Raw genomic sequence first — 27258 nt, 5'->3', positions numbered from 1 at the left:
TTTTGCACGCGAGGCCGGCATTCTCTCTTTTGGCTCCGCCAACTCTGAGTGTTTTCAATACGAAAATTATTGTGCAACAGGCGAAAATTCGACAAAAAGCTTGCGAGAGGATAGAAAGTTGGGCTAGTTGGTACAAATGCATCCTTGAACCAGCGCTAAAAGAAAAAGACTAAGAAGGAACTAAGAATAATCACCTGTGTGACTGTTCCTTCTTTGCCTTTTAGTGCTGCTTCATGGAAGCTTGCAAGACACATTCTTCTACTACAATTTCTATTGGTTGGCCTCTACGCTCAACAAACCAGCAGTGTATTCTTTTTGGCAAATTCATGGGCTCTAGAGATCTGGTCAATTCACCGTCACATAGCTCACCTTTGCCGCTTTTGCTTCCTTCCGCTTGTTTTTATAACGTGTGCCAGGCCCGTCTCCAGGTGGGGGGGGGGGGGGCTAAAGTATGAGTTTTTACCAAAAATAAATAATAAAAATAGGTTTCTTTCTCACAAAGTCACGGTTTTCAGCAAGTGCTCCCCACCCCCGAAAAAGATTCCTGGCTACGGGCCTGACGTGTGCGTTAGCTGTTTACATTTTCACTGTAATAATAAACATATCTTTTGTAAACTTTTCAAATTTGCCGGGCACTGAGAGCTATGTTCCCTTGCGACAATGTTGACTTCTGAGCGATTGTAGAAAAAGAATTGAAATGACCACTTTCAGGACGCTCGTGCGCTTTTTACTTCGTTTGAGCCAACCGCATTACCTGGTAACACCACCACAGTGACATCTGAATGGTTACTTATTTTCTGACAGCGCCGGCAATGAAAAAAAGAAATGGGGTGGAAACTTAAGAATCCGTGAGCATGGAGGCGACTGATTCCTAGAAATCGTGTCCGAACAGGTCGATGTCTTCGTCGACGTTCGTTCGCTTGTTAAGCAGGTCTCGGATGGCTTTCAGCCGGGGAAATGCCACTTTGCCCTGGCACATGCCGTAGTAGTCTTCGTAGTCGACGTAGTACGCCGCGAAGCACGTCTTGTTCGCCTGGTCCAAGATGAGGTCCACCTGGTTGCGAGTAGGGGCACAGCAACATTGATTTATGAATGTTCCATTTTTTTTTTCGAACTAGCAAGCATGTTAAGCACATGCGTAAGACTGAGATAGCAGGCAAATTAGCTCAGAGCATCGATGTAGCGTTTACTGTTCCGGCGACTGCAGTTTTCGACAAACGTGCTTATGAACTTCACGTACTTAACAAGCCATGTGACCACTTCCATGTCTTCTATTAGAGTTGCCCCCTTACATGTCAAAACTACGAGCGTGAGCTGAAAGCCACTGTCATTCGTATACAATTTGTCTACTTCGCTCCACTATCAGTGAGTACTAAACCAACACCCGTTCGCAACAATTTCACATCCTCTCCTGACAGATTGGATGCAGGAATGACTATGCAAACAAGAAAAGCGACAAAGTCCTTCAGTCGCAGCCTCTTATATTTCGTTTCCTTTCACGGGCCACTGCTTGTATATATCCGGCTCATCTAAACAACCTTTTGCATATGCACTATATGGTTTGCAGGATGTGAGAAAGCGCTCACCTTTCTGGTCACAGTGATATCCGTGTCGAAGGACTGCCAGAATTTAATCTTGTGCCTGAATGATGACATCGCTGACGGATGCGTCTTTACGTTACTCCACCCGTGGCCGATACAGGTCTGAAACGTGAAAAGATTCCAAACGCTACTTGGCTTTGGCCTGGCTTCTTAGAATAATGAGTGCGGCTAAAAAGCTCCAAGGCAGACTTTTATTAATTTTGCAAAAGACTTACCAATGACGAGCCGTACGAAAATTGACTCATGTTTTACGCCCTTTCGCCCATGCTGACTGCCCCCAATATAAAGCAAACCTATATTCAATGGTGAAAAGACGCATCCTTGTAGAAGTTAAACTGAGGAGGCGAAGCATCTAAGAAAAGATTGCGACGGCTGGAAGTAAATGTCTGACGATATTCCCTGACAAAGTTCTAGAGTATGACAGAGCTGTAAAACTTTGCGGGCATAGAGTACTCATCGCGCCAGCACGTTGAACACACAATTGTTCTTCGCACCGCAGGTGTGCAACCGTACTTCACTTTTCGCTAAAAATCCGAAAATTGATTCCTTGTTTCGCTCCTTTGCCCAATATTGCCTGCGACTGCTTTGATTCTGTTCTACGACTGTTATTCTGCGGTGACGTTGAAGCTAACCCCGTTCCCAACACCCTTTCCACTTCCCACTTTGAACTATAGCGCAGACCCCTGCAAATGAGCTAGATTAATAAATTACTTAAGGACATGAAAACAACGGCCGCCCTGATGACTGGACCAGGCAAGCTTAAGGACATGAAAACTCGTGTTAACTGAGTAAAGTCAAGCCGAGATTGCCTTGAAAGCAAATGCTCCACCATGCACCCTACCACATTGAAGAAGTTGAAAGCCATTGCAAATCTCTTGACGCCATGGAACTTGACGCCGCCTATACCCAAGATGCCATTCAGCAACTAACCTCACAAGAGCATGAATTAGAGGCTCGTATAGGCAACCTCAAAGACTGCTTACGAAGAAACAATCTGATTTTACCCAGCATGCCCGATGGCCTTGAAACTGGGAAACAAACCAAACAAAAAGTGATTGCTGCTATTTCATCTACATTTGGCAACAACATTTCTCAACTGCAAATTGAGCGCGCTCACCACGTAGCCACATTTTCTACGCAGAGGTGTCGGTCCGTAATCCCTCGTTTCTGTTCGTTTAAAGATCGTACGAGGATACCAGCATCTTCCTCTTAGCCTAAAACTAAAGGCAATTTAGTAACCGAGGACTTCTCACCAGCCGCCCGTAACGCAAGAAGACATGTAAGTCAATTTGCCATAAGCCAGCCCATTACGACAGTAGGGACCGAGTTTCACCTAAGTTCGGTCAAACTACATATTTACAACAGGTGCTACATGGACAATCATGGAACTAATAATATTCGGCGTTTTACGTCCCAAAACCTCGATGTGATTATGAGGCAGCCGTGGTGGAGGATTTTATTTATATTAGTGACCTACATAGTTGCGTGTCTTCTAACATGCACTTATTGACTAGCGATTGCGTAATATCTCGAGAAATTAAAATTAACGACACTTGTACTCTGCAAAATGATCTCGATTTTGTCTCTGAGCGGTTCACTTATGACCAGTGCAGCTTAATTCATCCAAATGCATTTTACTTGTTTTCTCACAGACCATTTCATCCTGGCACATATTATCTAAGTAGAAGTATATTCAAGCCAGTCACGTCATAACGCTACGTCGGCGTTCATACAAATTTCTCCCAAACTTGGTCGCTCCATACTGAGAGTATGTTAGGCAACCTCCACCGCAATTCTTGCTCTGCCCCTGCCTTAAAAACGCTTGTTTGTAGCACGCTGGAATATGCATCAATCGTTTGGGACCCCGCTTGAATTAACCACATTAATGCGCTCGAACTGATATAAAACAAGTCAGCCCGTTTCATCCTCCTAAACCCCAATTGTACCTTAAGTGTCACTACCATGAAAACCATACTAAACGTACCACCTTTAACTACTCATCGAAAGTTTTCCCCGGTTGTGTCAATTTTTTTTTCGATTGCCCCAATCAACGCTGTGATATTATTGTTACGAAATAAGGAAAACGAAGGGGCATGGATAACGAGCAATAACCGCGGGGCCTGGATCGTTCGCTTGCTTTCATTCCTTCGATGTAGCCAGGTGTCCGGGTCCGGTTCTCTTCTTCGTATTTCGCTACGTTCATTCTGGTGCCGAAACCCGCCCGATCATCTGGCACTCGACCTTCGACAATGGAGCAACTTCGCCCCAAGCGCCGCTTCGTTCGCAAATATCTCTGCCAACTTCTGCCGCTGTGCACCCGAGGAACAAAAGGCAGGGTGCTGAGAAGAAGAAAACGAAAACGTCGTCTAGCTCTTTGAAATCTCATTTGCCAACCAATGTGGGAGCGACCTCAATGTCCCGGAACAGCACGAGAAAGCCAAAACTCTTCCTACAGAAAGAGTGACGCAAGAAACGCAGTAGCCACCAGTATGAGTTTTTGCATGGTGTCAAGGCGCCCAGTAGCTCCAAGCAGGGAAGCAAGCACATCGGGACAAGAAGCAAAAGTTGGCAGGCAACGTGACAGTGAAGTGCTCTGGACACAACAGCAAGAAGGGACCATTTCCCGCGCAAGACAAACCGACACCTCCCCGGGCTTCATCGTCATTGGCCACGCCTTCTATTGCAGCCGGGCATGCCTTCTGGCAGATTACTCCAAAGACCACATTGCCGTTTTGTCATGCGCCATAACATGCACTGTTCATCTCTAAATTACAGCAGACGTCACCGCCACTACCTCTGTCGTCGCTTTGGGTATGATTCGCATCACCAACATCACCAAGGACACGAAGTCGCAGTCGATAGGCAGATCCGGATGAACAGTACTCGCCTACACCTTCGCAGTTCTTGCTTGGCAAACGTGCAACATGCCTGCCAGAGGATTTCGGCGCTGCGATCCCTCAGTCAACAGGCGTCGATCTGCGACCTCGAGTGCTACATCGACAAGCGTTAACAGATCTACGGAAGCGGCGGCTCAAGCAGTAGTTGTTGCTTTTGCGTTGGGCCCTCGAAGTCCCACCCAAGACACCACCGCGACTTCAGGTCGTTGACGTCGTTCTGGTGCACGACGACGCAACGCAAGTACCGTGGAAACTGCCTCATGTAACAAAACTGCTTCCCTGTCGCGACAACATCGTGCGAGCGTGCTGCCTGAGGTTGGCGTCTGGCTCCATAATCAAGCATCCTATTCAGAAAGTTCACCTTCTCGAAGCAGGTAGCACATCATAAGTTTGTCGGCCGTGGGAGTGTGTTACAAAATAAAGAAAACGAAGGCGCTTGCATCACGAGCTACAGCCACGGGCGCTGGCTCGTCCTTCGATGTAGTCAAACGTCCAAGTCCGGTTCTCTTCTTCGTATTTCGCTACAATGATATCTCTTACATCGTTCCCCTTAACCAGGCTGATTATTCTCACAACGTGGTCATAACTTCATTTTCGACAAACTTTTGCTCGCAGTTTTTCGTTCCCCGTTCATGAACAGATTGGAACCACCTTCCCGAATTGACAGCCGGCATCCAGGAGAATCTTTCGTTTCCGTAACATTTTAGCTAACATTGTGTACTAAGGCTACCAAAAATGTGTTCATTAGTGCGGTGCTACCTTTTTTCGTATCTTTGCTACCAAGTGCTTGCCACATTACATATATCTTTGTAACCTAGGAACATGATGCTTTTCTTGTGTATTTTATTTCTTTGTTTCTATATTGAATTATTTTTAGCCACTCCCCTCTGTAATGCCTTTGGTCTCGAGGGTATTAAATATTCATTGAAGAAAATTTCTTCGACGAGCATGTCTCTAGTGCAGCCTTAAAGTGTTACCTCGGCGTAGTTCATCCAGATTTCCTCGAAGCAAGCATTTCCTGGTTGGAGGTGATCCACAGTGCCGGAGATTTTGAACAGGAGTGCCACCATGCTTAGCGACATGCAGACGCTGTTCCTGCCCTTCGTTGTGCGTGGCAGCACCAAGGCTTTCAGCCAGTTCAGACCTGTATTCTAGACAAGAGAGGCCCGATTAGTGCGCCACCATACCACATTACCGCGACATCAAAGCCGGCGAGCAGTTTGCGAATGGTGTCTCGAATAAAGCCGACAGGGTCCGTTACGCATTCGCCTAAGACGTTTCCAAGGCGAAAGCCGCCAGGTGTGGCTATTTCACCGTGCACATTACATCCCAAGAACGTCGCTTTACTTTCTTTTTTCAGTCACACAAACGCCGTATAGACTAAGTAAGCGAGCAGCTCGCAATCCCCTTTCGACTGTTTCCCTTCATTTCGCTCACACCGGCATTTCGTTCGAGGTCACGTTCGCATAAGACGTATAAGGCAATAACAGATAAGCCCTTTTTTTACAGAATCAGCTGCTTTTCCTTCGCAGTAAGCGAAAGGGATATGTGACTTGGCAAGTTCATGCGACTTTAATGTACATGAGTAGGGAGACCTAGGCGACTTGGTGTGATATCATTGATACACCGTGCCAATCAGGGCACAAGACAAGGTTTGTCACCTCAAGGCGATCCCGAGAGTGGTTCAAAGGGGTGACCTCGATTCATTTCTGAATGTGTGAGCATTGTCAAAATATGTCAGACTAATCAACTTTGGTGTTTGCCACTGAAACCGTTCGTTGATTTTTTTTTATTATGTAATATTATCTACGTTTTTCGTCCTAAGGAAGAAGTTTTTTGTATTGTCGGAAGATTTGTTTTCGTTGAAGGCACCAGATGCTGTTAATCAAAATTTTGAACTGGTCGCTCATAGTGCTAGGAAGGTAAAGCAAGACGCTGCGCGTTCACTCAGTGGACTTGACGTCTAAGAGATGCCATGCCACTTCGATTTGTTTTCCCCGCCAAAATCGCATAAGTTAAACAACCCCTTCAAAGCCATCATTAGACAGTCGAATGCGTGGAAGGTGGTTGGTGCTTTCTTTTTCTTTTTTTTTTGGAAAAGCATTGCTGTTTTTGTTAATTGATTCTGCATGCTTTGTGTTCAATTTCACAAAATTTGCATATTATGTGCGAGAAAAGAAACCGGGTTCTTACAAGGTTGTTAGCATTGATTTGGAAGATATTTATTATTTTCTACCACGGGATTAATATATGAGAAGTGCAAAAATGTATATTACATGATGACTATGTCGCCTTTCAGGATAATTCAGCGCTGTACGTAGAATCAATTCTTAATGAACTTCGTCTTCTTTGAAAAGAATTTTTTGTCTACAGGGGTGACACGTTGTATATTTCATTCTGTTAATCTTATTCCACCAGTGCGCGCATGCACATTCAGTGTCCGGGATGACCGCGTATCGCACGCTGGTCCAACGACCGGTAAATCCGTTCAAGATTACAGGAAACCGAACCACAAAAGTGCTTTATTACTTCTTTGAAGCCCGGCACGATGATTTCTTTAATAAGATGCCAGGTGTTGCTAACCTTTGGCGGAAAATTTTAAAAAAGTGAAACTGCGCATTGTGAGGTTTAAAAACAAACTAAGCGAGAAACACCATGGATTACGAGAAGTCTAATCCACCTCAGAAGACAAGTACAAATAATGTGCTTAAATAAAACATACGTTCTCATCAAGGAGCTCTCGTGCCACTTAAAAATGCAAATAAAGACTGCTAGAGAGCACTTTCTTTCGAACACATTAACTGACCTCATGACACATTAATGGGGCGAATTCTAGAAGTATTCACCCTGTACCACACACGTGTGACTAAAATGGAAATCGCGGGTACTGCAATAGAAGACGCACGTGATATTGCAGATGCTTTTCATAATTACTTCCAGTGAGTTTTTACGCGTACGCAACCTTCATATTTACTAATAACAAACACCGAATCCCAGATGCCAGACGCGAAGATATCAGAACCTGGTGTCCTTAATCTGCTTCTACAACAAGACATTAAAGATTCACATGTCCCAGACGAAATTTTGAAACGCTGTGCTGCTCAGTTATCCCTTCATAGCTAGTATAAGTAAAACAGAGCAAAATGAACGAGGACTAAGGAAGAGTGGACACAACTACCTTAGTCCTGGTTCATTTTGCGCTGTTTTGCTTATACTCGCTACGTAACCTTGCCAACTTGCATAGTTGTCAATCCTCTTGAGTTATCCACTATCCTACACAAGATATTGCCTGATGTGCGTGAAGGCAATCCTTAAAGCTCGAAACGAACAACTCATATGCACTTACAGACCCGTATCATTAACAAACACATGTTGTAACTTAATAAATAAAGCGCTTATGAATAACCTAGAGAATAACAGCTAACTTTACCCAAAACCAACACAGTTTCAAAAGGAAGTTTCAGTCATTTCGCAAAAACAATCATGACTTTCCTACGGCTACTAATCCTCGGCAGCAAAGTGATGCGATATTTATTGATTTTTCTAAGGCATTTGTCCGCGTCCTCCGGTCGTTACTCATAAAGAAAGTCGAACCATCTGGCATTAATTCAAAAACTGTCTTTTTGATTACCGCTTATCTCGCCAATCGCATGCTGCTATGTCAGCTTTAAGAATGTTGAGCATCACCGTGTCGAATTGTTTTCTTGTGTACAACAAGGCTCTGTATAGGATGACCACCATTCTTTATGTTGACATTTATACTTGCATATAACAGGGTGTTACAGTGAGGTCCCTTGCGGACCACTGCGTAACATACACTTCGGCTAATATTAAAGCTTAACAAATTCTTAAAGAATAATGGTAACTGGCGTAATAAATATGGCACGCAAATTATCCCCGATGAATCAATGAGCATAAAGATGACTGCTCATAGAGAGACACTTCATTTTGAGCACACGCTATTCGGTACATACGTCAAACTGGCGAATACCGTAGAGTACTTGGTGGTCAAGTTAACGGAGTCTCTAAAGTTCGATGTCCATATCGATCCAACTTCTATAGACCAGCATTCAAGCAGCCAGGTAGTTTTAAGGCAAAAACTACGCAGTACACCCTCCTCCCCCCCCCCCCCCCCGGTGGAACTAACAACACACAAAACTATAATTAGACACACTGACTACGTTAACTTGAGAGTCAGCGTGCCGTCTTCATCCCTTATTTCCCCGTCTCCGCCCTTGGCGCTCTTTGCCAATCACAATCTTCGATGCGCAATAAAAAAATTGACTGGAGGCGACCCTAATCCTTGGCTTATGTGTCTGTATTCGTTGGGCTAACATCGTGTACCGAGCGCTGCTGAAGCGGATCTCGGAGGCCGCGTAGAAAAAGCGCGTACTCGAGATCTTGTCCCCAGGTGCCGCAACGATCCCAGCTGCTCCCAATCTCTCAGTGAACTCAGACAATTTATTTTCATTAGTTATCCTGGGAGTTAATGTGTCCTTATCCAACATGAACCATCGATTTCCATTTTTTGGAAGACTGCTTCTGAATATTCGGAAAACCGGAAATATGTGCTGAACCGGAACGAGGGTGTCCCTCGGTGCTCTTGCCACACACAAAAAAAAAGTTGTGTTAAGCAGAAATCACACAAAGAAGGCGGCACACAAACGCGTTGCTCGTGTCCGTTTCTGTGTTTTTGCCTGCTCTGTGCCGCTAAAAAGAACACATAATAAGTCGTCAAAATTACGTGATTCGGCTACGTGAATTACGTGATTCGGATAGGTAGTGCCCTTGTATTTAAAGGAGCACTGACATCAAATTTCAAGATCGAGATGTGCCCATCATTCGATCGCTTGGTATGCATAGGTCTTCTTGGCCAAATTTGAACGGCATCCGTCGCGTGGAAGTTATTTTAATTCGATGTCAAACAGCATAGGAGAAAAAACAAAAAATCAGCTGCCCTGCAACATCGACACTAGTGCTACGTGTTCGGTGTGATACATTGCACAAAATCACCCTGAGTGACGATACGCTAGTAACAATGACGTCGACGATCTCTGAGTGTGTTTGGAGCCGACTGCCAGCCATGCTTTCACTCTCTTTGCTGTGTCGAAGCGTGCGGCGTGCGTTTGCGGGGCGCACATGCACAATACGACGACTGGCACCCGGCGAGGCCTATTGTTCCGCACCCCTCTCGCTTTGTTGTCGGGCTGCTCTCGAGGTAGTTTTCGTGAGGGGTCACGCGCTTAACAGGTTTAACCCATACCGAGGCACCCACATACTTTCAATCTCTACCGCGCGCGGGGCCCCGATTTGAAAACCGCGCTTTCTACGTCACCACAGCTTGAGTGCACGTGGTCTTTGACGCTCCCCGCATGGGTCGCTAGTTTCTTGTGGTTTTTAGGCGGGCGTTTTGAAGTGACGCTAAAATGGTCACAATTAACTACGCTAGAATTAGTTATACGATACGCTAGAGCATTTACGATTAACTTAGGGATTACCAGACCCAAAGCTACAAATTACAGTAAAAAAGTCACCAACAAAAATTTTGCTGTCAGGGGTCCTTTAAGGAACGTGTCCGTAATGAGCCATTATTTCAAACACGCTAGAAAAAAACAGACAGTTATCTTTTATTGCGATAGCAATTATATGGACAGTCTCGCCTAGTTTTTGCCGCCGCCGTCATGCACCGTATCTATATATATATATATATATATATATATATATATATATATATATATATATATATATATATATATATATATATATATATATATATATATATATATATATATAGAAATGTCCCAAAGAAAATTACTTCAGAAAAATGCTTCCGAAGCGCGGAATCGAACCGGCAACCTCTGACGTGGCGCTAACCACTACGCCACAAAACGCAGATCCTTCAGGTAGCTAACGGCGAGCGTTATATAAACACCCTTTACCCTTTACCCCTGGCAGGACTCAGAGACAGCAGGCGCTTATAAGCGTTTCTTCATTACCAGCGAGATGGCGCGAGGAGCGCAACGGGCGCATTTCAAAGTCGTCGGCCAGCTCGCTCGCTTCTTCTAATATTTGGCAGGGAGAACCTTGCCCTTCCGCTGTCTGCTCGAGCGATAGTTGCTGCCGGGGAGTAGATATTTCTGCTGCGTAGCAGCGCGTCCATCACGGGCCGCTTTTTTTGCATGATGGATGGATGGATGGATGGATGCTATGAGCGTCCCCTTTATAACGGGGCGGTGACAAGTGTGCCGCCTGGCTCGATCGACAAAAAGATCTCCTTCTTGTTTTCTTTTTTTTTATGTTGGCCTAATGCTTCTACTTCGATAAAATATATCTTACTAGAGGAAAAAAAACGTAAATTCTCAGCCCAGTTTTGTGCCCATTACGGTAGACTGACATTATTTTATTCCAATATTTATTTTTGTCCTTTCTCGCTAATTTTCTGCCACCAATGCTCTAACCGTCTCTTACTATTTCAATCGTGGGTGTGTTCAGCTTTCCATTGCCTCTAAAACCCAAGGCGTCATGTAGGCTCGTGCCCAAACGTACACCTGGGTGGATGTCTCCACATTCAATCAGAACATGCTCCGCCGTGTCCTTATCTTCCCCGCAGCACGTGCATTGTTCTTCTTCTTTACTGAATCTCGCTTTCACTGCTTCGCCCTTGCGGCGAAACTGTGACTTTTTTATCTACGTGCGAATGCAGTTTAGTCCATTATGAAGGCCAACAATACAGCCAACCTAGATGACTTGTTGTTCTGAAGGACGATTAAAAGAAGAATTAGAGGGTCACGCACTAAGCCTCTATGAAACCACGCTGATGCATCTTGCGCCTTCAGCTGAGAAAAAAGGCCGATGATAACTCACGATCGGAACACTCGGAGTGAAGGAGCCGTAATTGTTGAATGCTGTTGGGAAGACTGTTTTGCACAGCGGTAGTGGCCTCTGGTAGTGCGTCTCGATGATAAAAATGTCAACTTCTCTGCGAGGGAACGAAACAATGTTTTAAATCATAATTTGTCATCAATATTTTAAAGCGTTTATCTTTATCTAGGCAGGAAGATATTTATATCTTCATTTTTAAACCTTCACATTGTAGTGTCCTCACCTTTTTGTGGACGGGAAGTTACTATTTTAAGTCCACATTACTTCACTAAAAGCTATTCCCGCGCATTGCTGTCACCATCACTACTTTTACCCCTATTCTTTCCTGCGTCAAAGTATGTGCCAATGAGAAAAACAGAAGAAACAATGTTTATAGATGTTACCATGAGTGGGACTAATTACATAATTATTCAGGTTGTCTTGCATATACACACATATCTTGACAGTTTTCAAAGGACGATGGAACGCCTCACGCCACTATTTAACATCCCGACTACCTCATTCATATCGCATGATTTATGCGTTGCAAAAGTGGTCCTCTAATAACTTGCGACCATATTTTCTACCATCATGCCTGTCCATGGAATTGTCGTGAAAGTCAAATCCAGCCCTTGTCGCGCTGCGGTCAAATTTAAACTCAACGGGGCGTCCCAAATGTCACGTATCATTTTTCAAGTTTTGCGGACTTTACCAGCCAAAAAAAGCGAGCACGCAATTATTACGTTGTTTAAAATAGCACACTTAGATATCATTTGAACATGCCTTCATGTGCCTCATTGACGTTTTAATGATTACGTAAGTGTTTGTCGAGTTGGAAACGTAATAAGGACTAATTGCCTAAACCTCAGTAACGAAAAAATTTGTAGTGGCTGTACTACAGTATACTGAGAACAGTATTCACTAGGTGTGCTTCGCGTAACGAGGTTCCTCTTTTTTTTTCAGTGGCGTATCAACCCGTTCGCGAGTGGGGGGGGGGGGGGGGGGGGGGGGCTGGCGTCTCTCAGTCTGTCCGCCGTATATATACACATATATATAGAAGTAGAAAGAGAGACAGAGAGAGATCACTACATTTTTTTCTGAATTTGACGTGATTTTTTATATTGATAAAGCTGATCAGATGACTTGCTTTTCAAAACTGTTTGTTTTAAATCAAGGAAGAATCTGCACCAACGTATTGCACAGGCTGAGCCGTCCTATACCGCGGCAACACCGCAGAGTTTATTAACATTTTTTTAAATATTACCGTGAAGTTTAAAAAGTACAGCCAGCGACATTTAACCTGTTCTTAATCTGAGCATTCCATCAGCAAACTTCCCAGTCTTAGTTTGGCGTTGTAGATACAGATGAGTATGAAGAACCTGCTATGGACTCTAGTACCTTAAATTCTCACTTAATTAAACAAAACATGTGGCTGACAAAGCAAGGTACTTCGCAGAAATCTTCAGGATAAGCCGAGTGCCAATTTCTTTACTGTTAGAGCCCTCTAATATAAAGTCTTTCTTAAGAAGAAGAATACCAAGTTCAGTCGATTAATATTTAAGCAAACCACACTGAGCTGGTTGTGTATAGTTGTAAGATTATAAATGACTACGAATTTATATACTAGGTGTCGTTCCTTGCCCTCCTACTTTTCCCAGCTTGGGTGGGGGGTTGACGGGAAAGCGGTGAAGTGGCCTTTTACTCATCCTCAGCCGGCTCCTCCAAGTAGATAGCCTACCCAAACCGTGTAAGCTCATATTTTCTTTGAAAGAGTGTGGGCGATTATAGCGTTAAACTACCCCGCATTGTCTCCTTCCGTTTAGGTCATAACATGTTTATGATTGGTCGAAATTTTCTGGGTCATGCTCAGCAGCAGCTGCTCGTAACACGACGCAACAAATACCACGTAAGTGATCCACCGCGTAATTACGCATGACTGCGTAAAGAAAAAATAATACAAGACTATTTACAATACGGCGTATAATTGGTTCTTTGCTATTCGTCCAAAATTTTCAGTGTGCCATAAAATCACCTCCTTGTTAGACGACGGCACAAATATGCGATAACTCGCGGCGTTCAAATGAAGTGTGCGCAAAAAGCAGCGTATTACCGTACTGAACAATATTTTTTTTTTTTTTTTGGAATAGCCAGAGAGTGTCTTTTTCTGAACGTAATTAAAGAAGGCTGCCCGCCAACCACATTGGCAGCGGCTGGCGAGATGGATTCATATGTGTATAATAGATACTTTCCGTAGTATTATAACGATGTTGAGCTGTTTTTGCGCGTATACAACTCTATGTGAACTCATCGTTGCTGACAGGGAGGTAGAGAGAGAGAAATAAACATTATTAGGAACAGACACAATCCTTTGCAGGTAGGCAGCCTTCTTAGTCCAGAAAACCGTGGACGCTGATCATCTCCCTGGTGAGGTAGATCAAGTTACGGGGCAAACTTGAATGCTGGGCTTTTCCTTGCTACAAGCCGCCGCGACCTCTGCAGGCTACCATATGATAAGCAAGGTGAAGCAGGTTAATCGGAGACTAAAGTGGGAATCCTTCTTAGGTCTCTCGGCTAGGTACAACTAAAATACTCGACACGTACTTCTGCATGCTCATCAACTCACAACACCTTGGATATGGAGCAGTGGCGATGCTAATCGTTTTCAAACGAACTAAATTTCCTAAAAAGAGAGAGCGTTTGATCGGGCTATAAAACGTTTACTGGTTCCCGCCCCTATATGCGTCGCCGATTACGTAAATTTCAGGGCAGGCAGAAGAAAATAAAATCATGACAGGTTGCTGTAATGTTAAAGAGCCCCAACTGAGTGATAGCCTCCTCTGTAATTCTCGAGTGCAAGACGCGAATAGAAGCGCGGAATAGGCAGCCTGCACCGCAGAGAGCTTACAGTGCGTGGTCATGACACACGGAGGACAGTCGTCGCAGCTGATGAATGAAAATAGCGCGAAGAAACGTAGGACGAGACGAAGCAGAAGCGCATACTAACAACTGTTAGTATGCGCTTCTTCTTCGTCTCGTCCTACGTTTCTTCGCGCTATTTTCATTCATCAAGAATTACCAACTCGCCCAACAGTCTATTCTTCTAAATCATAGCTGAATCGTAGGACAAATTTTATTACATAATTACGTTATTGCTGCGTTGAAGCAAAACTTTGCCTGGCTTGTTAGTTTCCCAGTCTCCAGCCGACAGTGACCATTGTCGAAAGTATGGAGGGGGGGGCTCCGCCCCCCTAACATTTCTCAGTGGGGGAGGGAAGGGGGGCTAGCGCCCCCCTTGCCCTTCCCGGTAGGTACGCCTATGCTTTTTTTAAATCGTGCTGCGTGATATTTGGGACACTGTTTAATTCTAAGTATCTGCCTAGCATCAGCCGAATACACTTTGTGACTTTTATGCTTCCACCCACCTTTGTGAAGATAGCTAGAACTCAAGAGTGCGAAACTTTTCGCACTTTCCGATAGGACCGGTTGAAATATAGAGGTCGTAGAGGCATCTTTCGTCTTCCAATGTATGGACTGCCGCCACCTGTCTGATTTTTGTCATCCGAGTGCGCGAGCCCACCAACTCTTGCCAAGCTCTGTCCGGGAGCGGAAAGCATGCGCGAACTTTCCCCGGGCATACTAATATAAAGGAAAACTAACCTCCACTCTCCTGCAAAGGTAACGACATCTGTTGAAAGCATTATTTCACAGGTATTTAACGGACACATAGCTGCCGGAGAACGTAAATGTGAACTGCGCTGCGCCCTGTGTCTTGTGTGCCTTAGCGTATTTCACGCCCACGAAGGACAAGATATCGCCATTGACATTAAATTGTTATGTTGCGTCGCCCCAGGCAGCTGTCTTAGCTATCCGGCATGTCGGGGAATTCACCATTCTGTCATCTGGTTTGCTCAAAAGGCGGCAAAGCATTTGTTATTAAGAACAGCCTCGCGCAAAAAGAGCTGTGGCTACTTTTTAGATGTGAAGCATCTTATAGCGGAGTTCAATCCGGTGGCGGTGGTGGTGGTGTGCGGCGTGACCACCCTTACTGCGCATGCGCAAACCCTCACCACTTCCCCTCTCCCCCTCTCCACTTCCTCTCACCCCTTCCGATCTCCACTTCCCCTCTCCCCTTTCCCCCTCACCACTCCCCCTCTGAACCGCGGGCTCTACATGCTGAAACACTGCTTCGCATCGCCTCATGGTCCCCTTTAGCGGGAGATGGTGTGATTTTTCTCTGCCCCGCAGATTGTTAGGAAACGGCGCGTGCATTCGAGGCATCGAACATGAGATATTCCGGCACTGTCCTTGATCAGGCGTGCAACATCGATGATATGAGCTTTACAGGGGCTTGGGTACAATACATGTTTTTGCGAGTTAGAAAAAAAATGATTTGGTGTCTCAACCAACAACCGGTCAGCGAGATCTCAGCTTTCAATGCACCTATTTATTTAATATGAATATTCGTGCAACTCGTCTATGTACTTTTTTTTTCTGATAAATGCGTCCGCAAGGCAACTGAGGGCGTGTGGTACTTGTGAAAATACTCTATGTACCTGCGTAAAATGTATCAAGAACAACTCATCCTTACTCTGCAATCACTCGTATTCTGTTAGCGATTTCGGCTGGATCATTGTCCAAGTCTGTGATGAAGCCGCCGAAGACGAGCTGGAAGAACTGCCTTGAAGGTTTCTTCTTCAATGCTTCCTTTAGCCTCTGCCGGGATGAAACGGAAGTCTAATGTCAGTGCCTCATGCGCAATTTATGCATAGTGCTGAAGCTACTTCACCGGCAAACGCATAAAAACGGTCTGATCATTTCAGATTTTCGATGCGCATAAAACATTTGCACTCTCCAGAAAAAAGAAACTTCATTATACTAAAAGGAAAAGAAAGAACAAGGAAAACAGGGCAATGGCGGACTACTTAAAAGTTTCGGACAGTGCTGTCTTCGTTTCCTGCTGTTGTTTCACAATAGACTGCCAAATAGCTCCTCTCACACAAAACTAGGATAAAAAATGCTTATGAATTATTACAAACATGCACGACAGGGAAGCTATTCGACATGCTGCCACAGGAAAGTTGGTTTTCGCTGTTGAAGACGGCTTGGACGCATCGGTAGAGGAGGTAAGCATAACTATGTTGTACTCGGCGTCGTACACGCAGAAAAATCATACTGGGAGTTTATTCAAACTAACATGGTTTCTAGACATGACTGCACAGCCTTGTGGTTCATCATCCTCATCAAGGCTTGCGTTTTGGCGACGTCAGTAGGCTGGGTTACTCATACGCGATTTTTTTCTCTTTATATAGGGTTAATGTAGCCATACAAAGTTTCAGGCGTTAGTACGCGCTCGTTTTGCACTGCGCTATGTCAATATCTTGTTTTTTTTTCCATTCCGGCCTCTAAACAAATATGCATTTGTATCGACTCGCCCAACTAGCTGGTTATCTCTTCAGGCTCAAGCCACTTTGTTACATGGTTTCTAAATTAAACGACGGTGTATCGGGGAAACACTTCCCAGGTACGCGGACACTACGGGGGCACAAAAGAAAAAACGATTTTTCTCGCATCAGCAAAATTACTGTTTCACAATACTAAAAGCACAACGCTTGCCGTTAGACGACGTGTGGTAAGCAACAGAACGCCAAAAAAGGAAGTCCAGCAGTCGATACCCCCTGAATGTTCCCGCAGCACGTCCTTGTGACGTCACAGACTTGCGCGGACTCTACTGGGGCTTACATAGCTCTTAATCCGTAAAAGTAAACACCTTGCCCTCTGAGGGGGCCAAAGACTTCACGTACCAAGTTTCATAGAATTCTGTTTAGCCAATGTGGCTAAAATACGAAAAAAGAAAGCTTTGGTATTCGTGACGTCACGCTTACATTCTTACAAAGAGATCTTGGTGCGAAATTTGTGGTGCGATTTTGGTTCGAAAAAATAAAACTTTGTTCTTTATTTTCTGTTCTGCTATATAAATCTATGGTGGCGAAATTAAGGACAACAGACTTGCAAAACAATAATTTATCAGTGTAAGCTTATTCCCTGTTTCCCTTTGGTGTCGCTATAACTAAGAGAGATATGCGTTCGCTCCTGTACCAAACCAAGCGCACGGCAGAATACTTGCATCAAGGACTCTGGAGAACTGCTGGACGTTGTCCAAGGACAGCTCTATGCCGATGAACGCCACGCCATCCAGCTGGTAGTCGTTCATTAGCGACTCTATCATCTGCACAAAGTACCATTGCACCTCGATGTCCGTGAGGCCGTTCAGGTAGACGTTTAGCGTCTGATGCGGGTTGAGGGCCACCAGGTGACTCATGTTGGTGACCCGCTGGTTGCGCTTGAACAGCTCGAAGCTCTTGTCTGCCGCCAATTGGGAGAAAGCACCCAGACGATGAAGCACGTGAAAAAAGTTCGCCAGCATTGGCCAGTCCTAACGCTCGGATCAGCGCGCATGTTCAGACTTTTAGTGCGTACAGTTGGTGTTTGGCTAGGAAAGTTCTCAGTGCGAAAACATTTGTGGTAAGTAACACTCGCACACAAAAATCGATCCAAGTTTCGACTTGCTCACTCTGTGGTAGCAGTCATGTTTAGTACTAAAAACCTTTTTTATGTGTGTGCTCAAACAACTAATCTGTTAGAATAATGTTTAACAAAAAACACTCGTGATAAATTGGTGCTAATAGTAGGCGCTGTGGATACTATCTCAAATACATATATAACACAGATACAGTGACATTTCTGTTTAAAACTGTTGGTGTTTCATTATTATAATAAAGCTACGGACAAGAACATTAGATATAAACAAGTGGCACAAACATAACATTAGCTCCTTTTCAAGAACACCAGAATCAAAGGAAAACAGCTAATGCGCACATCATACAAATAATTTATTCGTCACATCGGCTGCCTACAAAGGAAGCGCATACTCTTCTTACATGTCAGTGCAATTAATTTCATTGCGTTACTCTTGTGTTTAGCAATATTTCAACCACCTAATGGATTATATAAATGGTTGTTTCATATACTAGTATTCTGGCGAAGCTGTCTTTGAGGTCAATTTTCTTTACATCATGTAGCCAATGCACATTTAAGCATGGCTGTAACGTTCTCCAGCAGAAACGGCTGCCGGACAAGGTTATGAGACAACCTCACGTAGAACCAATTGAGTGTTTGGGCCATATATGCTCCATAAGCCGTTCTAGTCTCCCGCCTGTCGGCAACGCCCTACGTGATCTGCGCTACAGAGGAAGACATGTTAATTATTATCAGGGACTAAATTTCGTGCGTAGACGCTGCGTGGCGGCACATGCGGCTGACATGAGCTAAACATCTGACATTGTTTCATGAAGCAATTCTAAAAAAGAGGCGATAGGCCGACAATCATTTTCATGTGTCTCACCTGTTTGAGGTTATGAAAAACGCGAAGAGTAGAATCAATCCAGGAATGCATGACGACACTAGTGTTCATTAAACCGCAGCCACACAATGGGCAAGCCGAAAACAAAATGTGCGCGCCCATTTTTCAGCATATATAAACCCCGAGGAGAACAGTGGAGCAATGAGAATAAGAGAGCCTCAAAGGTGTACTCTTATCGCGACTAACCTGGCCGAGTTCTTTATTTCATCTCCTCGTCCTTAAATGGCGCTGTGTTCCCAGGCTGTAGCACAGGGCGAGTCTAAGCGCACACAAAAACTTTCAGGCTACATGCCGTAACTCAATGCCCACCTTCTCCCAGGCCCCACGAACGAAGGCTCTCTAATGCTACAGGCGGCTGGTGCAAGACATACGGTAAGCGAAATATTGAACTGAAGCGCGAGTGATGCCTTCTTGAGAAACAGACCCCGACGCTGCAGCGCAATCTGCTGGTTAACACGACACAGCATTGTATGCATACAAATTGCACGGCAACTTGAATAACTGGAATAATAATTTTAATATTTAGGATTTAACGTCCCAAAACCACGATATGATTGTGAAGGACGTCGTAGTGGGGGGCTCTGGAACTCTGGACCACCTGGGGTTCTTTCCTGTCCCTTCCTGTCCCTTCACTTTCCTGTCCGCGGGAAAATAGGCCAATTTTGGGTACTCTAGTAAACCATTTTTCTACTGCCTCGGAATATTATTGATACTACAATACATGGTATGAACTTGTAGAGCAAGGAATACGCTTTTTAATTGTATTATATTTAAGCGAACATTTCTGAAGAATTTTCCGGAAAAGATAACTTTAATAGGAATATTTTTGACAAGAACGAGAACACTGCAATAACATCAATGGTGCTTTGCACCAATTGAACAAAAAAAATTTTGGAAACGTACATTTTAATCAACAATGTCATATCTAATACCCCCGCAAATATAAGCATTCTATCTCTAGTCGTTATTTTGATACAAAAGAAAACCTCAGCCCTACTAGCTATCGTGCTACCACGCTATGCAGTTACGTTATGCGATGAAGCACAGGTTTGCGCAGCGTGTTTCGCAGAAAACATTCGTTTTCTGTGTTACTTTGTACTCAAGAGTATGCATTCATGCATATTTATTAGTTGTGCTGCACATCTCGGCGATTATTTCTCAGGTAAAGACGAGCATGAAGAAATCGACGGCTCCGACAAAACGCCGCGCGACACTACGGAGCGCAATGCCGAGGTGCACTCCGGGTCTTTTTCTCGCGCTGAACTCCACACGTTCAGCAGCCCCCGGCAAGTGGTCCCGCCCAAACGATGTTGATATCCCGCAGATAAGAACTGTGACCTTTATAACAGGCCAGATATCTTTCGAACGGAGCGCGGCAGCGACGACTCAGTTCGGGGATCAAAACGAAAGTTACCGGAGGATACCTGTTGACTTACGCTGTCTCTGCTGAAGGCCGATGAGTAAAAATCATCTTCCGAGTCTGCGCTGCTGCCAACATAAAAACATTTTGACTCAGACTCGCCGGAATCCGCCTAAATTTGCCGTTTCCGGGAGGCAGGGGCGAGCAATGTCGACGCCATGTTTGAAGCTACGAGCGCTCGGTCCTCTCGACTTAAGTGGCACTTCAAAGCTCTCTCCGTGGCGGAAAAAATAAACGAATAAGGGAAAGTGGAAAAATAGCTCCTGTTTTATACGATGGAGGATGTTAGCTGTCCGTAAGCGCTCCTAGCACGGAAAAAAATTGAAGTTGAAAACCATCGATAGCGGGCTACGGATGGGTATAGGCGCGGACAGGAAAGTGTTAAAGGGACACTAAAGGCAAATATTAAGTCGACGTTGATTGTTGAAATAGCGGTCCAGAAACCTCGTAGTCCTGCTTTTGTGCCAAGGAAGTGCTTATTTTGAAATAAAATCACGTTTTTAGTGGTCCGCATCGCGTTAGCGCGCTTCAAATCTCCCGCCTGAAAATACGACTTTCATACGTCACTGCTGCCGTGCCCAACGTTGCCCGCTTTTACTGCACGGCCGCCGACACTAGTAGCAGCCGAGCGGAAGTAGCGGGACCCACAGTAGCAACAACAGCGCTGCGGCAAAGACTTGCTCGGATGGGCACATTCAAAGCCTTCACCAAGTTGCGGTTGGTCTCGTAATCCTCAGTACGAAAGTGCAGCGAGCACACACGCAGAGGTTTTGACTGTTTAGCACACTGGCGCAATGGCATGACACTAAGCCACTTCGAGCGTAAGGGTTCATTCCGCGGCACCCAGTGAAAAGACACACCGGTTTCCTTGCTGCAGCACTGGCGTTGTGCACCATTCGGGCATCCGGCAATATCACACGCGTGCGGCATTTTGTCGAACTTTCTGTCAGAGCGACTTTCACGAGCGCGCAAAACACGCACGGCAGTACGCGATCCCGAAACTACCACTGAGACGGGCGAGGCGCAGTTCGGCGAAAACGGAACCTTTGTACCATGCGCGCCGTTCCCCATGGCAACGCCACGGAGGTTTTGTTTTCCATGAATCAAGCGGAAACGAACAAACAGCATTTTATTACGTCTATTGATGCTCGGAATGTTCTTTTTTTACTGCTGCTACTTTGATTACTAGTGATTTATTGTAGGCCGACTTCCATATGTCATCGGGATCACTTCGAAAATGTCCCACTCGTGGCGCTCATCATGTGATACATTTAGCTTAATTTCTCGGTAAGTAGGGCACTGCTGTTGATAATATTGCCGTTTTAGAAGTTGTCATACATTGGGCTTTCATCATCATCATCATCATCATCAGCCTGTCTACGCCCACTACAGGGCAAAGGCCTCTCCCATGTTCCGCCAATCAACCCGGTCCTATGCTTTCTGCTGCCACGTAATACCTGCTTTCACTCTGACATAAATTGTTATTTGCCTTTAATGTCCCTTTAACGTGCACCTAAATCTAAGTACACGGACCTCAAACACTTTTGCCTCCATCGAAAAGGCAGCCGCCGTGGCCAGGATTCAATTCCGCGACCTTCGGGTCAGCAGTCTAGCGCCATAACCACTAGACCACCGTGGCGGGGCTTGAATAAGTGGAATAGAATCTTTAGTTCACGTCGAGTGTCGGCGCTAACTAACGGCTCCTACGACGTGGTACAATTGAATCAGTGTTCTTTCGGAATTTATTTATGGTTCGGGGAATAAAGGCCATCATCAGCCTATTTTTTGTTCACTGCAGGACGAAGGCTTCTCAATAATGCCCAGTTTAGCATATGTCTTCAGCGAGCTCGTGTCGCTTTTTGCATGCGAATTACTTCATCAACCCAACAAGTCCTCCCCTGTCCTCGGCTGTGCTTCCCATCTCTTGGCATCTGGTTACCTGTGAACATTAGCGCAAAAAATTCACACAGACGACGACAGAGCAAGACGGGACAAAGCGCTTTGTCCCGTCTTGCTCTGTCGTCGTCTGTGTGAATTTTTTGCGCTAATGTTCACAGTTATGCCACACCAACTAGCCCACCAGTCTGTCATTTTAAACTTCATCTGGTTACCGCTTATCTGTACTGCACATCGAGTGGGCTGTCCCAATCCCTTTTGGGTCTTAGTGTCAACCAGAACACTGGCCACTCTCCGTTGATCTATGATACGCCCTGCTGTCTTCCTATCGGCTGACGTGACGCCTATCATCTTTAATTCGAATGCACGCTCCTTTGCCATTGCCTTCTCGATTTTTTTTGTTATTCTCCCATTTTCGCCCGATAAGCTTATACTGGCAAAGTGCATAATAATAAGTGTTGGGGTTTTGCGTTCCAAAACCACAATATGACTATGACAGACGCCGTAGAGGAGGGCTTCAGAAATTTCAGACCACCTGAGGTTCTTTAACGGGCACTTAAATCTACGTACACAGGCCTCTAGCATTTCGCCTCCATGGAAATGTGGCCGCTGTGGCCGGGATTCGATTCCTGGCAAAATGCTATGATGATGATGATGATGATGATGATGATGATGATGATAGATAGATAGATAGATAGATAGATAGATAGATAGATAGATAGATAGATAGATAGATAGATAGATAGATAGATAGATAGATAGATAGATAGATAGATAGATAGATAGATAGATAGATAGTGGCTTTTGTAGGCAAAGAAATTTTTTTTGCAGTTTCAAACATGAATTGGCCTTCATGATGATGTATTTTAACCCTTGATTGCCTTGATTGGCCTTGATGCATCTCTTGAAGACTTTTTTGAGGCTGAGAGCCTTGACTATTTGAGAAAAACGCCTATTTTCATTATTTATTTTCGGTAAAACAGCATGTATCATAAAAAACCCCAGGCCTGCGCTGAACCCGCAGCACAGTCACAGCGAAAGCTGGAAGAGCGGCGTTTCTTGAGCCCGTTAAGCTCTCTTGGGGCTACAATACAAGTACACTAGAAAGGTACCCACTACGCCATAACTCACAATTTTTGTGAAGTTGGGAAGCACCTACTAAGCCATTATTCGTCATTCTGCGGAGATGAGAGGCACCAGCTACACGTCTGTAAGGCATTATGTGCACTTTGTTGACGCGACGACTGATGACGATGAAGAATTACGGCTCAGCCCTTTGTAATGGGTTGGAATCTTTAAACGGCCCACCAGTTATGTAATTTGCGTTGGGTGACGCCCGGTCGCTATTTGCCTCTCCCGTCATGCTGTATAACATGCGTTGACGTGGGAGAGAGACGGGGGGGGGGGGGGGGCGAAGAACTTTACTGAGACCCCGAGGAAATGGATCATGCGCTTATGTGCTTCCTTGGCAACCAATACAAGTGCACTTGCGAGGAACCCACTACGCTATAAGTCATTGTAATTTCGGAGAAGTAGGGCAGCAGGCACAGTGCCATTTTTCGTCATTCTACGGAGAGCGTTGGTACCTGCTAAACGCATGTAAGGCATTATGCGCACTTTGTTGATGCTGTGCCTGATGACGATGAAGAATTATGGCAGAGACCTTTGTAATGGGTTGGAAGCATTCAACAACCTACTCGTTGCGCAGTTCGCATTGTGTGACGCCTGGTTACAGAATTCGCGTTGTGCGACGCTTGGTGCTTATTTTACTCTTATACCACGCTATATTGCATATGCTAATGTGGTTCCTTCCCGACATGAAGCCTGTATAGGGCCTTTTTGCAAAGCAGTTTCAAGCCCCGGAATGGCTCAGAGGTTGAATACTGGGCTCCCACGCAGAGGGCCCAGGTTCGAACCTCGTTCCATCCTGGAATTTTTTTCTTATTTCGTTTTTTTTCTTATTTCGAGCAATACTGGTTTCGGACACCGGCGGCGGCGGCGGCGGCGGCGGCGGCGGCGGCGGCAGCGGCGGCGGCGGCGGACAGCTACGGCGCCAAAAACGGCCGGTGAAATGATCTCATAACAGCTTTCGCTGTAAAATTTCGGGGGGCGGGCGGCCCCCTCCCCTCCCCCCTCTGGCTACGGGCCTGACAGGAGCTATAACGACTTGAAGAGTAAACTTACCGTTCTTAGTGGCCAAGAACTTGCGGTGCTTGGGATCATAGACAACGTCCGAATAGATCAGGTGTGTACAGTAAGACTTCGGGTACTGGTCTTGTTGTGTCGTCATCTCGGTGACGATACACACCAGTTCTCTTGCTTGAGGATGGTGCAGTAGAGAGAAAACCAGTTGATTGCTTACAAAAACCGAATATCCACTAAGGTATTCAATTCTGTAATAACTGACAGGCGTCGAAAAATCGGGCAATTGTGGTAACGTTTCCACAAAACACCTCCTTCTGTTAATTACTCGCAAATGCAAAAACGAAACTTTTTTTAGAGCTAGAGTTCTATTACGGAACTCTAGAGGGAGGTTCTATTTTGGTATGAGTATTGAGCTTGCAAACAATAGCAGCAATAATAAATTTGTCCGGGTCCTAGTGAGCGCTCCAGCGCCCCAGTAACATGGAAGAAATCATTCAAAACTGGTGTACCGTACACTGTATGCGGCTGCGCCCACAAGCATCAAAGAATAGAGGGAACCGTGCTTGGTTTCTGCGCTTATTGCAGCCACTAAACAACCTAAATACACATCCTTAACACTCCCAACTTTTTTTTAAGTTCCTGATGCGGTGGAATAATGCCGGTTGCCTATGGCACAATGATCACAAACATTTCAAATGTATTCTCTGTTGTTAATTAGGTCTGTCAAAACTTCCTATTAAGGTTACGTAGCTCCTCTGGGTACCGCAGTTTATTGTAGCGGTTCATTGCTGGCATTTCGTAGTTCTAAGTTTCTCTAGTCTCAGTCAAGTTTCTTTCTCGCCAATCTCACGCTGTCCTTATCATGTATTTCTTGATCAATTCTTTCAGCATTTTAATTTCGAATATGTCTTGCTTTCGTTTTTCCTCAGCAGCCATAGTACATTCACTGTCGTCCACTGAGTTATACATTCCCATGGTCTTATTGGGTATTGGGTATTTCGCGACTTGGCCGAGCCTACACACTTCCTGATATAGTGTCGAAACTTTTGCAGCTTTTAAGTCTGTTTAGTTGTAGGTGCAATAAATGTCTCTGTTACGTTCACCTTTCATTTATAAAGCTCCATCTTTACGACCGCTGTAGCCTCAATCAATTCGCCATTAATCTCACTAAGTTCAGCTTACGTTGTTTTTTATTTCTTCCGTAACGACTTCTTAGGTCCGCTTCCACTTACTGTACTTCCGTGCACATGTCACTGCACAATAATTGTTTGGAATCGATTTCGTTTCTACGAATTTTGATTTGGACTTCTACAGAGTGCCCCAATTAACCTTAGCCACCGTTAAAAAATGTGCCGAAGCACTACGACGCGACCAAATGCCTGTTGCTGACTACTGCACGGAGTAAGCCAATCTATTTTTTGTGTTCCGCCCGATTGGTAATCAGGCAAGAATAATTAACGGACTTCTGAAGCAACGAAGCCGGGTAAAAGTCTTCAACTAGTAAGACAGATAACTGGGCAAGTTGGTATGTATCCATATTTAAACTTTTTTAGCGCGCACAAAAGGCAAGGACAAGAAAGAGAGACACGAGCGCTAGAGACACGAACACACTAGCGCTCGTGTGTCTCTTTCTTGTCGTTATCTTTTGTGCGCGCTAAAAGAGTTTAAATATGGTTGTTGATCGGTTTGAAAAAGCAATCGATCACACAGTTTCTAACTTCTCGTCTATTAAATATTACCTGCTTACTGCAGATGCCCGCGAAATAAAATAAAATACCACGTGACATGCCCGCTTGCGCGTCGTGATTACAGTGCTACCTAACTTTCCGTGTGCAGATGACCATCGCAATTTTCCAGGTGTCTTTTAGCTTAAAAGGCGACAAGGCAGCCACGATTGTGGTGGCTCTGCGACGGGGCGCCTGTTACTAGCGGCAGTACAAGCGCTAACCGCTGCGTGCAATTCGTCTGGCCAAAATAGTACCGACCACTCTGTTTTGTTTTTTTTTCTTGCATGTCAACATCAACCAACATTTCCTATGGACAGCTCACTACTACCTCGTCGCTTTCGAACACTTAGTCATAGGTGTATGTTTCTATTTGTGCACGAGGAATCAGACGGCGTTGCAGGAAGGGGTGGCGTTTTGGAAGTTGAAACTGTTCGCATCTAGGGAAGTGTCGAACAAGAATGTCATTGCTGCGCTCACAAAATGGAAGTGTATTAACGCATGGTTCATTCTATCAATGTAATTCATGTCTAGAACAAACTGCAACCCATGGTTGGGGGTGCTAATTTAATCGCGCCAGATGGCGTGGCGTGCCCCATGAACAAGTTTGGGGGAGGAGGAAGGGCGGGAACGCCCTTGCCCTTCCTCCTCCACCGTAACGGAAGCCTCTGCCCTGAGTGCGCTAACGACGCAATTACCCGGGACAGCGCGCGGCCATATCTCCGGCGGTTAATGGTGACGTCACAAGCATCCCAGAAGAGCCCCTACATGATTTTCGTCACGCGAACCTTTATTTCCTTAGCGCTTGTGTTCGTCTCGTACTTCTTTGTCCGTGTGTCTTCCCGCGCTATGCTACTAGCCAGTTTACGATGAAGCACCAAGCCCATTGGTACCCTTGTCGACTTTATTTCCATCCTGGCTCCTCAGTGCTACTGTGGACTCGACGCATAATCATGTCAGAGGTGTTCCTGTACAGCTAAGACGACCGTACGGCATTTTACGTCAGGTAACCGCAGTGACTTATACGATAACCGCACTACAACAGGCGCCGCCTTTGCTCATATGTGCCCACATGTGGCTTCTCTCGCGAACTCGCAGAGAGTCGGTGCTCGCGTCTCGGGAAGTAATGTTAACAGAAATTAAGATGACGAACATCTCGAGGAAGTCGCGTGTGCTGCGACGCCATCTTGGTTGATGCGTCACGTCACTGCACGCTGTGCAAGTAGCTGTTAGTATAATTGTCGCAGTAATATCTTACCAGAACTTCGATGTCTCCGGAAGGATCTGCCCTGAG

At 45.2% G+C, this 27258-nt stretch overlaps 1 protein-coding gene across 1 annotated transcript; it reads right to left on the bottom strand.

Annotated features, from left to right (window-relative positions):
- Positions 1-696: 696 nt before the first annotated feature.
- On the bottom strand, positions 697-27258 carry LOC119397789 (chitinase-3-like protein 1). Its single transcript, XM_037665170.2, has 8 exons — positions 27223-27258; positions 24280-24414; positions 17484-17722; positions 15948-16072; positions 11363-11477; positions 5476-5649; positions 1587-1703; positions 697-1054 (listed from the first exon to the last, which is right to left on the bottom strand). Exons 2-8 carry the CDS (start codon positions 24383-24385, stop codon positions 872-874), a joined length of 1059 nt encoding a protein of 352 aa, XP_037521098.1. The 5' UTR covers positions 24386-24414; positions 27223-27258; the 3' UTR covers positions 697-871.

Source organism: Rhipicephalus sanguineus, chromosome 6 (genome assembly GCF_013339695.2).
Source record: "Rhipicephalus sanguineus isolate Rsan-2018 chromosome 6, BIME_Rsan_1.4, whole genome shotgun sequence".
In the NCBI taxonomy this organism is placed as follows: Eukaryota; Metazoa; Arthropoda; class Arachnida; order Ixodida; family Ixodidae; genus Rhipicephalus; species Rhipicephalus sanguineus.
Note: the sequence above shows the minus strand (reverse complement) of the source record. Positions and strands in the feature narration are given on the sequence as shown.

Bases quoted from the DNA above. Each gene is read 5' to 3' on its own strand.
- LOC119397789 (XM_037665170.2), bottom strand. From the start codon at position 24,385: ATGACGACACAACAAGACCAGTACCCGAAGTCTTACTGTACACACCTG. The intron at 16,073-17,483 runs GCAAGTATTCTG...TCATCCCGGCAG, and splicing joins AGTTCTCCAGAGTCCTTGAT to AGGCTAAAGGAAGCATTGAA. The intron at 1,704-5,475 runs GTAACACTTTAA...TTCACGTTTCAG, and splicing joins TCTGGATGAACTACGCCGAG to ACCTGTATCGGCCACGGGTG.